Below are 18,917 nucleotides of genomic sequence, written 5' to 3' on the forward strand. Positions count from 1 at the left end.
AAATGTTAGACGCTATTGTTAAAAACAAAATCATTGGCTATATACATAGATGTAGCTTAATAGGGACGAGTCAAAATGGTTTTAGGAAAGGGAAGTCTTGAATTAGAATGTTAGAACATAAATTTTCCGTACCAGGTCAGACCAAAGCTCCATCAAATCCAATATCCCATACCCAACAGTGGCCAATCCAGGTCGCAAGTACCTGGCAGGATAAAAAAAAAAGCTAGATAGATTCTATCAAGGCCATTTATCAAATCACTTTAGGGCCTTATCATGAGCATTAGGGCCCTAACACATGCGATAACTCCATAACACCCACAATAAATAATGCATCATGAGATACTTATGTAAATTTTAAAATTTTTACCAAATGGGAGGAGTTTGGATGGAATGAGGGCGGAGTAAATTAAAATGAGGGGTGCTTAGCGTTGTGTGCAATAGCGTAACACACATTACCGTACTTTTTAATGCCGGAAATAACTACACCTTTTTTCCTGGCGTTATGCTGTGCGATATGCCTGAAACGGGATTTACACTAAAAATTGCAAATCCCATTTTGAGGAAGAGAGAGAGAGAGAGAGAGAGCGAGAAAGAGATAAAGAGAGAGAGAGCACCTATGGGAAGGCACACATATTAGTCAACTATTTATACCACTGTATGAGGGGCAACTATTAACGCGGAGTGAGGTTTTGGTGGTGGTCTAGGGTTTGGGGGGCAGTTTTTCATGCACAGTCAGAGGTACGAACAGCACAGTACATCATCAGTGAAGATTTGATGTGATTTGGAGTGAGGAAAGGTACACAAAGATGACATTTGTACATTGTACTCTTGACCTAGTTTGATGTCCTCTATACCTAGCTGCTATCTTTGTGTAACTTTTCTCATTCCAAATCACATCAAACTTCACTGATGTGTACTATGCTGTTCGTACCTCTGACTATATATGTAGAACTGCCCCCCAAAACCTAGGCCACCACCAAAACCTCACCCTGAATTTCTAGTTGCCCCTCCTACAGTGGTTTAAATAGTTTACTTATATCAAGCCTTATAAAGAGTCAGTCTCTCTCCCTCTCTCTCACAGCAACCCAAGTGCACTATTCATGCAAAATTATAAATCTAGGTCCTTGCTGCTTATCTCAGGGTTAAACAGCAGACTTCCCTAAGTCCACCATTAATAATGGTTTATTGACTTTTCCTCCAGGAACTTGTCCAAACCCAGCTGCACTAATAGCTTTTACCATGTCTTCTGGCAAAGAGTTCCAGAGCTTAATTATGCATTAAGTAAACAAATATTTTCTCCTATTTGTCTTAAATGTACTACTTAGTAACTTCATTGCATTTCCCTTAATCTTTGTACTTTTTGAAAGTGTAAGCAACTTCCCGTTCCACTCCACACATTATTTTATAAATCTCTATCATATCTCTCCTCAGCCATCTCATCTCCAAGCAGAACAGCCCTAACCTGTGTAGCCTTTCTTCATAGGAGAATGGCTCTATTCCTTCATCATTTTGGTCGCCCTTCTCTGTACATGTTCTAATTCTGCTATATCCTTTTTGAGATGTGGGGACCAGAATTGCACACAATACTCAAGGTGTGATGGCACTATGGAGCAATACAGAGGCATTATGATATTTTCTGGTTTTTTTCTCCATTCCTTTCCTAATAATACCTAACATTCTACTTGCCTTCCTGGCTGCCACCATCACACATTGAGCAGAGGATTTCAATATATTATCCACAATGATGCCTAAATCCTTTTTCCTGGGTGGTGACTCCTAAAGTGGAAACTTACATTAATGTGTAGCTATAATTTGGATTGTTTTTCTCTATGTGCATCACTGTGCGTCTGTCCACATTAAATTTCATCTGCCATTTGGATGCTCAGTTTCCTAGTCTCACAAGGTCCTCTTGTGATTTAATAACTTGGAATCATTTTATGTCATCTTGAAATATGATCACATCACTCGTTCCCATTTCTAGGTCATTTGTAAATTTGTTAAAAAGCAGAGGTCCCAATACAAATCGCTGGGGCATTCAGTTATTCACCTTTCTCCATTGATAAAATTGTTTTACAGACACTGGGGCCGATGCAATACAGCCCTAGCGCCTCCTTCCTAGTGTGACCCCCTAATTTACATATTGCATAGCACCCCCCTTGCAGGCGCCATGCGTGAGTTAAGAAAGCAGGCACTGAAAAGTCAGCGCCCGCTTTCCGCAAACATTTTTAAATCAGCCTCACTAAGAGATGTAAATTTAAAATCTTGATAATGGCCTCTAAGAGTTTACAAGGCATTGGAGCAAAACAGCTAGAAAATAGTTTGCAATGGCATGAATTGGGTAGAAATCTCCATTCATCAAATAAACAGGTCTTACAATTTCCTGAAGTTAAGACCTTGTGATTTGCACTTATGGAATAGATCCTCTTCTTTATCTGTTCCAAAGTTATGGAATTAAATTTAAGGGAAGAAATAGAGCTTCTGAAATTTCAAAAAATGTTAAAAACATGGTTAATGAGAAACATGTTCGAGTTGGAAATGTATTATGCAGTTATATAATTATGTAATTTAGTAAAGTGGTTGAGATATTGTTTTATAATATATTGTACATCATCTAGAAAGATTTTTATCAGTCAGTCGATTAATAAATAATTTTAAATAAATATTGACAATTTAGCCATATTCTCTGTCTTAATTAGTTAGTTTAGTTAGTTTATTGGCGTTTATATACTGATGTATCAGACGAACCATCACACCAGTTCACAAAAGTTACAATATATTCAGAAAATGCAATAATTCGTAAAATAGTAACAGCTAAAAACTACACAGAATAAAGAAATAAATTAGCTGTTAATAAAATGAACGAAACAAATAAAAACTCATAAAACAGAAATCAAATTAAAAACATAATAAAAGCATTAAAATGAAATTAGTAGTGAGACAGTAGTAAAATTAAATAAAAAATAATGGTAGCCTATTAAGAGAGTCAAGAGATGTATATAAACTCGCTGTTTTTCTACTCATTTGTAGCATCTCAGATTCTTATTGGCATTCTGTTTTCTACTCATTTGTAGCATCTCAGATTCTTATTGGCATTCTGATCTGTATTTTCGTACTCTATAAAAGCACATTTAAATAACCAGGTCTTTAGTTCTTCTATCATTTAATCAATTCCCGATCCACAATAGGATATTGCTTCCTATCCCATGACTTTTTAATTTCCTCAGAAGGACTTTGTCAAATGCTTTCTGAAAATCCAGATACACTCTATTAACTGGCTCTCCTTTATCCACATGTTTATTCATTTCTTTAAAAAAAAAAAATGTAGCAGATTGGCAAGATTTTATTTCAATAAATGTTAAAAACATAGGGGGGGTTACGCATACCGGGCCTATTTTAAAAAGGCCCGGTGATGCGCGTAAAGCCCCAGGACGCGTGTAAGTTCCGGTGCTTGCAAAAAGAGGTGGTCCAGGGCGGGGCATGGCACTCTGGGGTGGGGCCAGAGGCATCAGACACAGTGGCCATTGCCGCTGTGTCAGAGGATTGCGTGTCAGCAGGTTGCCGGTGTGTGCAACCTGCCCCTGCCTCCAGGTGGGTGCAAAAGGTTAGATAAAAATTTGAGGGGGGTTAGAGTAGGGCTGGGGGGGAAAGGTTAGGGGAAGGGGTGGGAAGGTTAGGTAAGGGGGAGGGAATGGGGAGAAGCAGCGAAGCTCGGCACAAGCAAGTTGCACAATTGTGCACCTCCTTGCGCGCGCTGACCCCTGATTTTATAACTTGCACGCGCAAGTTATAAAGTCAGGCATACATGTGTGCGTGCCGGGTAGCACGTGCACATGTACACCCGCGCATTGCTTTGAAAATCTACCCCTATATGTTCAGTAATTTTGTTTTTTTTATAATAGTTTCTGCCATTTTGCCTGGCACTGAGGCAGGGTCATCCAGGGTTCCTGGATCACCTCTGGAGCCCTTTTTAAAAATTGGAGTTTTACTGGCCACCTTCCAATATTCATGTACTATATGTGATTTTAATGATAGTATACAAATTACTAATAGTAGGTCTGTATTTTTTTTTTCATTTCTTTCAGCACTATGGAATGTATTCCATCTGGTCCAGATGATTTGCTACCCTTTAATTTGTCAATTTGCCCTAATACAACTTCAAAGTTTACTGAGTTTTATTTGTTCCTCTGAAATGTCACCTATAAATATCATTTCTGGCATAGGTTATCTCCCTTACATTTTCCTTAGTAAAGACTGAAGCAAAGAATTAATTTAGTCTTTCCGCTATAGCCTTGTCCTCCATTACTGCCCCTTGTACCACTCTATCATCTAATGGTCCAAATTACTCCCTCACAGGTTTTGAGTGTACCTGAAAAGATTTCATTATGTGGTTTTTTTTCTTACACAACAAGCTTCTTTTCAAATTCTTTACCTGTCTATTAGATTTTTTGAAGTTGTAAATATACATATAGATAAAGGTGAGCAGATTAATGTAGTGTATTTAAATTTTCAGAAGGCATTTAATAAAGCCCAAAATAGGAGGTGAAGACTAGCAAACATAACAACAATGTAATGCTGAGAGGAGAAGGTGCACTTCATAAGGAGGAAGGATCACCTCAAACTATGAATCCATCAACAGTAGAAGGTTTTAATAGTTTTAGGCAACAATCAGGAATAGGAGGCAGTGTTCTATTTTGGACTGATAACTGGTTAAAAGACAGGAAAAAGAGGGTAAGGTTAAATGGTCAGTTTTGTAAATGGAGAAAAGTCATTAGTGGAGTACCACAGGGATCTGTGCTGGGACCTGTGTTGTTTAAATTATTCATAAATGATCTGGAAAAGGGAACAAGTGAGGCAATCATAGTTGTAGATGACATAGAATCATTCAAAGTTGTTAAATAGCAGCAGCTTGTAAAGAACTGCAGAAGAAACTTGTGAGACTAGAAGGTCAATATTCAATTCAGTCACTGTCCAGATAGCAAAGTTAGGGGGTCATTTACTAAGCGGATCGCACGCGATACCAAGATGGGGGCGGAGTCGTGGCGGCATCAGCCCCAGAAGAGGAGGAGTCGGGGCGGCACTGGGGCTGAGACCGCTAAGACTGCGCCGACAGTGAAAGGTAAGCACCTTTATCGCTGTCAATTTTACGTCGAATAACTACACCTTTTATGGTGTAGTTATTTGGCGCGACGCCAGCAATGATCACACCGCGTAGGTTCAATCACTGCCTGCTATCGCTGGACCACCCCCCATTTCATACCCCCCCCCCCCCCCCCCCCCCCGTTACCGCTGAATTCACTATGCCTTGTGGCATTAATAAATCCAGCCCTAAGCCAGATAAACTTATCCTGCTAGCTTTGGACATATATTTAGTAGTTCAGCCACACTACTGAATAAAGTCTGCTATCTTAAAGTTAGCTGGATAATTTTATCCAGCTAATTTTAAGACAGCTTTTTGGCCCGGCTAACTCTGAATATCAGAGTTAGCTAGATAACTTAGCTGGCTGAATCAACTCCTCCCAGTTCTGCCCCTGGAGCACCTCTAATTCAGGGACTCATTTACTAGGCATTTTTCCCATGGACACAGAATCGGAGAAAAGTATTAGCAACTGTGTTCAGTTCTGGAGACCGTATCTCAAAAGGGACAGAGATAGGATGGAGGTGGTTCAGAGAAGGGCGACCAAAATGGTGGGTGGCCTCCATCAAATGACTTAGGAGGAGAGGTTGAAGAACCTGAATATGTATACCCTGGAGGAGAGGAGGAGCAGGGGTGATATGATACAGACCTTCATATACTTGAAAGATTTAATGATCCATGATCAACAACAAACCTTTTCCATTGGAAAGAAATCAATAGAACTAGGGGGGAGGAAGACCTAGAACCAATGACAGGAAATATTTCTTCATGGAGGGGGTGGTGGATGCCTGGAATGCCCTCCTGGAGGAAGTGGTGAAGACTAAAACTGTGAAGGATTTCAAAGGGGCGTGGGATAAACACTGGGGATCCCTAGTGGATGGAAATGAATGGAAAGAGGCATAGGGGTAGCTTGCTGGAATGGTGGTTACTACCCTTATCCAATAAACCTTCATATAGTTAATGCAACTCCAACATTGCTCTCTGCTTCAACGGCAAGGGGAAATGTGGAAAAGAGGATTTAAATTCAGACAACAACCAACAAGGCCATTAAACTGTACAGTCAGACAAACAAATAAGTGTGGGGGTAACTTGCTTGATGCGGCAGTTACTATCCTTAACCAATAAGCGTAATACCTCAGTTTTGATGCAATTCCAATGCAATTCTCTGATTCAAAGGCAAGGGGTGGTGGGAAATTGGAATCAAATAGTAACCAACAAGGGCCCTGATCTTGGCAGTCTGGGAAACTGATAAGTATGGGAAACTGATAAGTATGGGAAATTGATAAGTATGGGAGCTTGCTGGGCAGACTGGATTGGCTGTTTGGTCTTTTTCTGCCATCCTTTTTCTGTTTCTATGTAATTCAGGCTCTTAGCCAGCTAAATTCTAGCTGGCTAACTTATTAGCCAGCTAGAATTGTTAGCCAGGTAAGTGCCCAAATCTCCATTTAGCCAGATAACTTCTGAGTTACCCAGCTAAATGCTTTTGAATATGGAGCTCTACAAGACTGGACATCTGAATGGCAAATGAAATTAATGAGGAAATATGCAAAGTGATGCACAAAGGGTAAAATAATCTTAACTTCAGGTATACAATACTGGGTTCCATACTGGAAGTCACCCCCCAATAAAAAGGACCTTGAAATCCTTGTGGACAATATATTGAAATCCCCAGCTTGGTATGTGGTGACAGTAAAAAAAAAATAGAATGTTAGGAATGATCTGAAAAGGAATGGAGAGTAAAATGAAAAGTATATAGCCTCTCACTGATACATAATGCCTACTGCACTGTATTGTGTGCAATTCCAGTTGTCCACATAACGGTATTAGAAAAGTTGCAGAAGAGGGCAACACAAATAATAGAGGGCATGGAACAGTTCTCCTCTATTGAGAGGCTACACAGGTTAGGGCTCTTCAGCTAGTAAAAGATAGCTAAGAGGAGACATAATAGAAATGTATAAAATCATGAGTGGGGTGGAATGGGAAAACAAAGGATGGTTGTTTGCATTTTCAGATAGTTTCATAGGGTCTTCTCCTAGTACTAACAACCAGAAGATGTAAAACAAATCACAGAAAGTACTTTTTCACTTAGGGCCAGATTTTCAAAGGGGTACGCGCGTATCGTACGCGCGTACCCCCCGAAAACATGCCCGAAGTTCCCCCTGTGCGCGCCGAGCCTATATTGAGTAGGCTCGGCGACATGCGCAAGACCCGGGACGCGCGTAAGTCCCGGAGCTTTCCTGGGGGGGGGGGGCGTGTCGCGCCGGCACATCATTTGGGGGCGGGGCCACGGGCATGGTTCCGGCCTGGAGGCGTTTTGGGGGCATGGCCGAGGCCTCCGAAACGGCTCCCGGGCCTGGGAATCGCGCCCGGGGGGGGGGGGGGGGGTTAGGTAGGGCTGGGGGGGTGGGTTAGGCAGGGGAAGGGAGGGGAAGGTGCAGGGGGGGTGGAATGAAAGTTCCCTCCGAGGCCACTCCGATTTCGGAATGGCCTCGGAGGGAACGGAGGCAGGCTGCGTGGCTTGGCACACGCAGGCTGCCGATTTTGCACAGCCTTGTGTGCGCCGATCCCGGATTTTAACAGATACGCACGGCTACGGGCGTATCTATTAAAATCCTGCGTCCTCTTCTTTGCGCCTGGTACGCGAACAAAAGTACGCGTGTGCGCAAATTTGTAAAATCTACCTCTCAATGCATAATGAACTGTGGAATCTGTTGCCAGAGGATGTGATCAAGGCAACTAGCCTAGTGGGGTTTAAAAGAGGTTTGGACAAGTGTCTGCAGGAAAAGTCCATAATACATTAATGGCAGACTAGAGAAAGCTATTCCTATCCTTGGGACTGAATAACAAGAATTAAATCTATTTTGGGATCTGCCAGGTACTTATTAAGATTACAGCACCTACTAGGCAGAGGACTAAGGGTGGGGTTTTCACTCCCAGGAATCAGAGAGAGTGAGTCCTAGTTTTTGGATGCCTTCAGAATGTGATGACCTAGGCACCTGTCTGTTTTGCCTATGCCTAACTCTATACCTGCCAAGTACTTGTGATGCAGGTTGTTCACTGTCAGAGACAGGATGCTGGGCTTCATAGACCTTGGTCTGACCCAGTATGGCATTTCTTATGTTTGGGCCACAAAATCAGTTTGTTTATTTTATGCTCCAAGTGCCTGAGAAAAACATCTGAAGAGAGGGCCAACATAAACAGCAAATTACTTTTTATTAATCCCCAGAGTTGATTCTCTTGCAAAGTGGTAGATGAGGTATCTCTGATATGTCTGTAGCACCATCTTGTGGAAAAATCAGGCACATAGCAATCAACCTGATTTTCTTACATTAGTATCTGACAGCTGTCATGATTTTTTTACATTTTTTGGGAATGGAAATTTGGAAAAATAAACCCGATTCTTACCTCCACTAAAATTCATGTAGCTCTTAAAAGTGTTTATTAGAAAAAAAAACCTCACATAATTTATTTTTTTTTACTTTTTGCAAATTTTAGCAAAATTAATCAAAACATCTTGAACTGAAAATAAGGAATTAGACAAGATGGGAAATATACACACATGAAATGAAAGAAGAGGCTTGAAGAAATAATTGTACATCCAATCTGCTATTCTTCCTCTTAGCCTACAAAGAGAAAAAGGGAAATCAAAAGGGAAATCATGAGCCATCGCATCTAAGGGGGGGGGAAAAAAAAGAAACGTCAAAAAGGATGGCTAAACATAATACAGGGAAATTGCCAAACTCACTTTTAAAATGAGATGCTTAGAAATGATAATTGATTCTGAACATGGAAAAGCTTATGTACTACATCTTTTTGGTTGAGCCTTTAAAGTATATCACAACCTGCAAAGACTTCGTATTACAAGGGAAATGGAAATGTGGGTTTATTTTATTCCAAATTAAACGAGCAACGGTACGGAGAGAAGCCATCTCCTATAATTCCACCTGACAATCAGTCTATGCTTTGATTCAGAAGTGCACCTGCTACCAACTTTTCTCCCCCCTGCCTCTACTGCCACCAAACTACCTTTCTGAGACAACTCTGGCAGGAAATTCGTAATCCTTTCCTGACCAAAGGCTAGAAGGAAAGCTTCTTCCTTAATCAGAATGACTGAGGATTAGGAGTGATGCTAAAATTGGCCGTTTCCAAAGTGCCAGTTCAGAAGCTCCGTATCAACTAGTGTCAACTATCTCCTATGTTATTGCCACTGAAGTGAATGACATTTTACTGCCACGCAATGTACAGTACTAAATTATTTATGTGAAATATGAGGCGTTGCATTCAAGGCTCGAAAAACGCTGGGCACTAGGTCACCCAAGAACCTAAAATTCAGGGCCTGATAGAAGAGATATTGGCGGTTGCCAGCGGCAGGGCCATAGTGCAGGGTCATTGAGAAAGAGAGAGACTGGAGGGAGGGTAAGAAGCTGGAAGGGAAGAAAGTGGGTGGGCAGGAAAGCAAAAGAAGCTGACAGAGAGGTGGGGTTCGGAGGAAAATGCCTAGAGGGAGGAAAAGGGGAAGAGCGCTTGGAAGCAGGGGGAAAAAAAAGCTACTAGGAAGATGGGATTGAGGACAAAATGCCTGGAAGCGGGGAAAAATGAGAGGAGAAGGGGAGAGGAGAGTGCAGAAAAGTGAAAAAAGGAAAAATAAAGGAAAAGAAACTGAATAGAAAACTAAAAAGAGGCCAAACAAAAATAGACAAAAAAAAAAATAAAGAGCAAACTAGCCAAAAAAAACCTCACAAAATGGGAAAAATAAATCACTGGCTCCTAAACAATTTTTGATAAATGCCTAAGTTTTTTAAACATTTTTCCATCCTGGACGAATGATTTTGAAAGTTCCATTAAAAAAAAAAAGAAAAGAAAACCCTATACCTTCAACGTTCTATATTCAGTATTTAAAAAACAGATGGCCAGAACTTACCTCCTGTTTAAAATGTAATTTGAGCTTCTGTTTTTGAGCTTGAAGGGTTCTCGATGAAATTTCTCTGCACCCCAGAACAGTTATCGGAAAATAATTCACAAAGAGATGTGAGACTGCTGTATATTTAGTGTGCCTATAGTATGTCTTTTGCCATGTGCAACATCGTATCCATCGCAGGAAAGGTGGATCCAGTGAATGCGATATAATCTGTAGATCTTGCAAATATGGCTTCTCCAGGTGGTGCAGGGGAATTGAAAGCGTACATTTTAGACATTTAAAAATAATGACTTCTAGGGGGGAGCAATTTTCAAACTGTCCATTTTGGGGCACAGTCCCCAGGTTCTCTTTTTACCTGCAGACTCTGGCTCTAGTTTTCAAAGTTAAAGTATGGTTTCACTTTCAAAATTGTACACAGGTTGTCACTTCTAGTCATCTGCTTTGGGAAGCCTGAATATAAAACCATTGAAGGGATGGCTTCTTATCCTGCTTCCAAGCGCTCTTAGCCTTTTCTTCTCTCTAGGTACTTCCCTTCCATGCCCACTTCCCTCCCAGCTTCTTTTGCCTTCCAAGCACTTTTCTGGAGCATCCACAGACCCTTGCACTTGCTTTTTCTTGTGGGTAGAAATGTTGCTGTAGAAGCACACGACTAGATTCGAAAATGTCCTCTATGCATGTACTTTTCCTCCTGCTCCCTGACCTACACATGTGCCCCCGGAAGGCCTCCCGCTACAGGCGGCTAAACATATTTATTTATTTATTTATTTTGAATTTTTACATACCGAAGTTCTTGTTGGGAAACAAATCAATCCGGTTTACATGGAACATCAAAATGCCTAAGGCCTAGAATCAGTGCCCATGGCTTTACAAGAAACAAATTAAACAGAACGATTCCATAGAACAGTAATATGGTAACTCTCTCTAGGTTTTGAGACAAACCCGAGACTTTAAATATAATGATTAAAACATATTAATTATAAATTAAAAATAAGAAATCCCTAATAGATACAAATTAATTAACAAAACAAATACAAATTAAAATTAAAAATAATTAGTTAAAAAGCAAATAAATACAAAATAAATATAGTTGTACATAAATAAATTATAAAGAGAAGGCAATGTGTTTAACATTGTCATTTGGACGACGAAATCCGGATATTTGCCTGCTGTTCCACAACTGGGAAGATTTTTACCCGTGTTGGGGGGAGAGTAATTTTCAGATGGCTGATGAGCTTTTTACGGGACCAGCGAGCGTGCTGCCAAAGCACTGGCAATGTATTGCTTGATGAACTCACAACACGCTGCCAGTTACTTGGCAGGAAGATGCACAGTGGATGGTTTTGACAAGGAATCAACAATGTTTTGCCAGTAGATCATATTACAATGTGATTACACAGAATGGGGCAGATTTTCAAAGGGTTATGCTCGTAACCCTGAAAACCCGCTCCTGCGCGCCGAGCCTATTTTGCATAGGCTAGGCGACACGCGCAAGCCCCGGGATGCGCGTATGTCCGGGGGCTTTGAAAAAGGGGCGAGAAAGGGGCAGGGGTGTGGGCGGGGTGCCGGTCCAGTGTGGTCCGGGAGCGGGACCGAGGCCTCCGGCACGGCGGCCATGCCAGTGGATCGCACCCCGGCAGCTGGCCGGTGCGCGCAAGTTAAGCCTACCAGAGGCAGGAGTAAATAGGACAACAAAGGTAGGGGGGGATTTAGGTAGGGCTGGGGGGGGAGCGGAAGGAAAGTTCCCTCCAAGGCTGCTCCGATTTCGGAGCAGCCTTGGTAGGGCTGGGGGGGGAGGGCTGGGGGGGAGCTGGCGGGGGAGCGGAAGGAAAGTTCCCTCCAAGGCTGCTCCGATTTCGGAGCAGCCTCGGAGGGAACAGGGAAAGCTATCGGGGCTCCCCTAGGGTTCGGCGCGCGCAAGGTGCACAAGTGTGAACCCCCTTGCACGCGCCAACCCCGGATTTTATAACATGCGCACGGCTGCTCGCACATGTTATAAAATTGGGCGTAGATTTGTGCGCGCCAGGTTTGCATGCACATGTCTACGACCGCGCCTAGATACTAAAATCTGGCCCAATGTGTTCAGTTATGACCTTTTTAACTTTTTAATATGAAAAATTGAAAACATTTTCTTAATATCAGAATTCTGAGAGTGACATTGTTTTCAGACTAAAATGTGGAATTTTGTTATAATGAATTAGCTTCAATATTACTGAGGAGATTTTCACTTTTCAACCAGATGATGCTTTATAGTCAAAATAATCACAACACACAGCTACTCTTAGCACTACTTGCCAATGAAATGGTATCTCATTGACTCCAGCAGCTAGCTAATTGATATTGTTGGCTATTGAACAGGTCAGTGTGGCTCTCCTGGGGGTAGAAGGAATAGAGAACATAGATTTCTTTGTAGGAAGGCATTTTGGCTGTATAAATTGGATACTGCTCATTGAGAGGTGTGAATACTGTGAACTCAATCTTCCATGCCTTATCTAGATGGAGAACGCTGCCTTTTTACCTTAAACATACAAAGGTCAATTCTCATACAACCCATGTAGGGTACGTTTTATCCACAGAGTTTATCCTGAATTTTCAGAATGGATTTATGTCCATAAATCTGCTTTGAAAATTTGCGGGTTTACAAGGAAACAGGGCTGACATATACGCACACTGTTATACCTGTTCTCTAGCAAGTACATCTTTGTGCATGTAGATTTACACGCATACTTTGGAAAATCAAAAGTATGCATCTAAATCCTATCCCCACGCCAACTCTGTCCTCTCTCCCCTTCACCTGAAGGCCTACTTGCTATGCACAAAAATGTATACATAAAATCATGTTGAACGCATAAACAGCAAAATAATTTTCAAGCAGCCATTTACCCACAGAAATCCAGGTTTCTGTAGGTTTCTGAAAACTAGGCCCACAGAGAGTATCCCGTGTTCAAAATGTCACGGAACTGAAAAGCTCCATCATTACTCCTAATTTATACATAATCTACTGTACCTTACTGTCACAACGTTATAGGGGCCAATTACTTAAAAGGTCATTTAATTTGGCACAGGAACTATGTGAGTCACTTCTGAAGCTGTAACAGATAGGCTTCCACTGTTGTTTGCTTTACTAAAACATTAATGATCAACTACATTATACTTCTTAGTTTACAGTCCAAATAATTTGTCAAGAATAAACAATGCTACGTGTTACTGTAAAAACAGTTCCATCTGCCTGGATGAGAAGTGTGCACCCTATACTCCAAATCATCTGCTGTCTCCTATATACCTGCTCATTTCTGGAGAGGAACTCTTTTTTATAATGAACACGTTAAATCCACAAGAAGCTAGGTATTTTTATTTGATAAGATTGACCCCCATTCTACAGCTAAATGTTAAGCTTTGTGAGGTACCCGAAGTAACTCAATGAGTCCTGCTCACGACAGTTTTTCTCACTGCTTCAGACGAGAATATAAACCAATTTATAAGTCAAAAAGATATTCTTAAGAAGCCCATAGTTATGCTTCAGTACTTATTTATGATTTTTAGATAACGCAATGGAAGTATTAACATTTTTTGCGTGAAAAGAGCACAACACATTACAGGAATTTACAATGAGATCAATGTCCTAAACTGTTCATGGTAACGCAGGCGTTAATGAGTGTTAAATACCTGCATAGTCTGCTGCAAGCGGTTAATGTGCATTAACAGCACTGTTAACATGCATAAACCAGCTAGGCAAAACCTATGTTAAAGGAGGTAAGGAGAAGGAGATGTATGCAAAATTGCTCTTTACCTATTAGTGTAACAAAAAATTATGCACGTTAAACAAGCAAAATTTAATCAGACACACAAACACAAAAATCTTAAACTATACCTCGAGGTACAGTTACAGTTTTCAATTATCTACTTTAATGTGCAGTCTTTTACACATGTACTTTGCCATCTCAGGAAAGTGCCTCATTTTCATCTCATTAACATAAACATGTTAAATACCATGTTTACACATGGTAACGACTGATATTGATGGAGTTTAGAACATTGGCCCCAATGATGGTTAAAAGCTGAAAAAGTGTTGTAATTAGATGAAATTATTCTATATTATCAAATTGGTTTATTATTACAAAACCTTTGACATCTGCAACTTTAAGTCTCTCGTTCTCTGTATCAGAACAGAGATGGAAGTAGCACCAGGTCATGTCCTCTAAAATCATCTTTTAGTCACTGAGGAAAGAGGGCTGATGAGCAAGCAAAAATGAGAAAGAGAGAGAACACAAAGTACAGAGATGTAAAATTGCTCTCTTCTGTTCCATTTTATGTAGTCAGTTACATTCTTTGTGTGCCTAGCAATAGGTTAAATAAGCCACCAAGTTAGCTAGAATATCTGCCATTTAGTTGTGGGGTTCACAACATACTAGATTTCAAAGAAAAGATAATGCCTATCAGGAATTTATTGTGGTTCCAAAGGCAAAACAAACTAGGGGGGGCATTTATCAAGCCACAATATTTTCCCGGGGGGGGGGGGGGGCATTCCCATGATATTTTGCCCCTTCCTTGGAAAATACTGTGGAGGTTTCCCCGCAATATTTGTTATCATGGAAAAAAATTAGCAATATAAAATATCACGGAAAAAGACTTCACCTTGGGCCATCATCTTAAAGGGCCATGTGGCCCAGAAAAACACTTCCCAATGAGTCAAAATAAGTCCAGGGGTCTGAGTAGACACCACCTATTCCCCTGCCACCTGTTGAAGAGGTCCAGCAGACCCAAAAGTTTAAAAAAATATAACTAATAGTGCTGTGACCTCCACCCCCTCCCAAACCAATCTCCTTGCTCAAAAACTGCCTCAAACATCCCCCACAGAAAACCCCCATCTCCCCAATATCTGACTCTTCCTGACCCCCACCAACATACAATAAACAGCTGGGTAGTCCAGTAGCTCCCAACCCCCCCTTATCAGTAGAGCCTCCCTGGTGTTCTAGGATTGCCCCGGACCTTTTTTACCTGGTAGTCCGGTCACAACCTGAAGCACCTTCTAGCTCTGGGCCAGTCAACACCATTTTCCAAAATGGTGCCGACCAGGCTTTTCCTCTATCACTTTGCCCCTATCATTTGGAAACTGGCATTGACTGACCTGAGCTGAAGGCTCTCCAGGCTGCCACTGGACTACCAGGGTATTTTCTTTTGTATAAGGAGGGATCCTGGAGACAGAAAAGGTGTCACTTGTAAGGGGGATGTGGGTAGGGTCACTAGAATATCAGGAATTATGCTGTATGTGGGGGGGAGCTTGGCTTTGCTTTGAATGAGGGGATATTTGAGTTGGGGATTATATGTAACAAAGGGGAGAGTTTGTGACTTTTAAATCTATTTTTATACTTTAAGGCTGCACTGCTTCTACAGGCAGCGGGATGCGTGGGCAGGGGCCTTCCAAGACTTCCAGGGAGGGTTCCTCATTTGAGAGGGGTATTTTTCAGACCTTGTGGCCCTTTAAGAGGCATTCCAGGGTCAGTGGGATGCACATTAGCATTTCAATGTCCCCAGGATCATTTAACTACAACTCCTGAAAAATTATTAAAATAACGCAGCTTGCATTTTTTGAGGCAAGCTGCATTATTCTATTTGCATTTACTGCTTGTATGCATTTGTGAATTTTATGCATGATTAGCAGCTAATTTCAAAAGGGATACTTTTTTTTTTTTGGGGGGGGGGGGGAATGAGCGATATGTGTATATCACGTGATAAATGATCTTTTTCATGTTATAACCTATCGTGGCTTAGTTAATAATACCCCTAAAAGTGCTGCTGACATGGTCATCTACAAAATTTTCAGCCTAGAAAAGTGTGAGATTCAGAGTTTTCACCTTTAATGTTGAGGCATGAAAACGTCTTATATTAAGTATGGGTTCATGTGCACTTTTTAATATGGGACCGAGAAAATGAAATACAACAGAAAAGAGACTCAGCCCTTCATAAACATGCTGAAATCCCCCTCCCAAGGGAGAGACAGTAAAGAGCATGCTACCATTTAAGTGAATTGCAGCAGAGAAAAAAGGAGGACAATGCAGCTATGTAACATGAGCCACCTGCCCAGTAAAATCCAGAATGAGATTGAAAAGGTTGCCAGAACTCTTAATGTGAAGGTGCATAAATGACCATCGAATAGATGAGACAGAAACTCAGGTAGGGGAATTTGCATGTCAAAGCCCCCTAGAAGACTGTTTATTTATTTATTATTTATTTATTTAGTAATTTTTCTATACTGATATTAGTGGGGACATCATATCGGTTTACATCAAATGTGCAGGATGGAAAAATACATAGAACAGGGTCAAGGGGGGGGGAGCGTAAAGGAACTGCTAGGTCAAAGGTGAGAAAAATACAATGGAGAGAGGCAACTCGAAAACAACTTAAACGTTAACAAGAAAAAACAATGGGTTAAATATAAGTAACCAAGGTTTTGTACAAGAGAAAGTTGGCCGGGAGAGGGGAAATTACTGCTGATAGGCTTGTTTGAAGAGCCAGGTTTTTAAGTTGGCTCTGAATTTAGCGGTGCATGTCTCAAGCCGTAAGTTGGGGGGTAGAGAGTTCCAGAGTGTGGGACCAGCAATGGACTGTTGGTAACTTGCAGTGAAATTATACAGAACTGCGACTGGAAAAGTCCTACACTGGAGAATTCTAAATGAGAGAGGCTTTTGTGAGAAAAATGTACTGAAAAACAGTCCTAGGAAGCAGATTCTCACCCTGACTAACAAGGAAGTCAAATCCTTGGGTACCCAGTTCTCAGCCAACAGAAAAAAATAAAGCCAGGCAGGATGGAAGGGTGTGCACATATTCTCTTCCAATAGTTCTGCCTGGGTCTTGGTCTTTTGGCTGAGAGAAGGTAACTCATCCAGGCTGGGTATAACAGAGAATGGCTGGCCATGAGCTTAGCAGAGCTAAAATCACTAAAAGCTGAGACTGCAGAGGGCCTGAATCACTGAATGCTAAACAAGCCGTGTGCCTAGTAGAGCTGTAAATCCAAGCCAGGAAAAGCCACTGGGGTCCCCTTGAGAAAGGGGACCTCAGTGGCAGATTGAGCAGTCCCACAGGAGGGCATGGACCCCAGCAGCAGATCAAGCAGTCCCCCCAGGAGGAAGGGACCCCCAGCAGCAGATTGGGAGGTGACCCTGGGTCTCCCTTGAGCGAAGGGACCCCAACAGCAGATCAACCAGTCCCCCAGGAGGGTGTGGGCTGCAGCACAGTTCCAGAGTTGCAATTGGGTCCCCCAGGAGGGTGTGGACTGCAGCACAGTTCCAGAGTTGCAATTGGGTCCCCAAGGAGGGGGTGAACCCCAACAGCATTCCAGGAGGCAGAGTCAGGTCCCCAGGAGGCTATGGACCCCAGCATTAGCACAGACCTTTCAACAAAGTAGAAGCAACACAAAGGAGATAGCAGCAGTTTAGAAACAATGGATCCCCCAGGCCAATACTGCCCACCAACCCAGTTACATCTTTTCACATGGGTGAGATTTGGGGGAAAAAAGGGGGAGGATAAAAATAACATTTGATTAAGCGGGAACTCAAGAGGTCCCTTCTATTCTATATGGTGGTATACTGTGGGGGCCAACAACCCCAAATTGCCAAATATTAAATGTTCTTGCTAACTTGTAGAAATGTATATAGTTGTGTAGCCTGAGACTATTGATCACGAGTAGATAAGTGTGCTATTTGACATCCTATTAATGATATGCATAGTCATTTAGAAATATATATACTTATATAGTCTAATAAGCCTGTATAGATTTGTAAATCAACCAGGTGGAGGCACCAGGAGCCAAGAACATGAGGACCGATGGAGTCTGCTCTACAAGGGCTTCCACCAGGTCAGTCCCGAACCCAGGAATGCCCCGTGAGGTAAATGGTCAAGGGGACATTACAATGTTATGATTTATGGAGGTAAAAACAGTCATCCCCAGATCATGTAAGGTGTCTTCCATGCATATCAAACCAAAACCCAAATCATATCACTGAATCGGCCTGTTCAGATTTTGTAGATTATTATTAATAATAATAAATATTTAACTCCACATATTCAAATTGATTGTTCTCAGTGGATTACAAACTAGTACATCAAACACATTACATAAGCAAAACAAAAAATCCCGACATATATAATGCACCTTGCATGGTCTAAGGCTTCTGACAAGTTTAGGCCCAAATTCCAGATAGATTATTTCTATCTGGAATCACATAAACTCTATTTTGATTTTTTAAACAGAAAATATGATTACTTGTGAAAATATAAAACTGAAGTATTTTACAGTTGAAAAGCCCTCTGGGTTATCCCCGACTTGTGAGCACCCCTCTACGGTTAAGGGCCTGAAGCAAAGCTTGAGGAACTCTGCTGTCTTCACCATGATCTAGAAAGGCTAGAATAGGATTCTAATGATGAAATTATGGCTGACTTTAGAAGCATAGCTTTAACAGCTATGTTGACTTTGTTTCTTTCACCTACCTGCGCTAGTGCTTACGAGCAATGAACCTGGAGCTGTGTTTGTAGGTAGTTTTCCATTATTCAGCTGCTTCATTCTCTTCAGGTGAGATTTCCCACTGTAATGGACCTGTGCCTGGGCTGCAGTGTTCAGCTGGATATTACACACCTCACACAGAGAAAAGAGCATTCTCTTTGTTTCGCTATTTAATTGATAGTTTGCTCCATCATGCCTCTGTCCTTTCTCTTCAAAGCTCCACAAAAAAGTTGTTGGATTCATATTTCCATTTTCAAGGATGTAGTCAGGACTTAAAGGGCGCTTCATGCCTACAAAATGAACACAGAATTAATGGCAAGATCTAAAAATACATCTTCATTAACATTTTTTGATTAGATACTTATGTA

General features: G+C 41.4%; 1 protein-coding gene across 2 annotated transcripts in view; it reads right to left on the minus strand.

The window, feature by feature from the left end:
• Positions 1–18,917, minus strand: part of ZNF385B (zinc finger protein 385B) — a 690,453-nt gene that overhangs the window by 589,836 nt on the left and 81,700 nt on the right. For both annotated transcript variants that reach the window (XM_029605911.1, XM_029605910.1), the window contains exon 2: positions 18,537–18,839. In XM_029605911.1, the coding sequence (XP_029461771.1) occupies positions 18,537–18,837 (301 nt within the window). In that variant the 5' untranslated portion in view covers positions 18,838–18,839. The remainder of the gene's footprint in view (positions 1–18,536; positions 18,840–18,917) is intronic.

This window comes from Rhinatrema bivittatum, chromosome 6 (genome assembly GCF_901001135.1).
Source record: "Rhinatrema bivittatum chromosome 6, aRhiBiv1.1, whole genome shotgun sequence".
NCBI lineage: Eukaryota > Metazoa > Chordata > Amphibia > Gymnophiona > Rhinatrematidae > Rhinatrema > Rhinatrema bivittatum.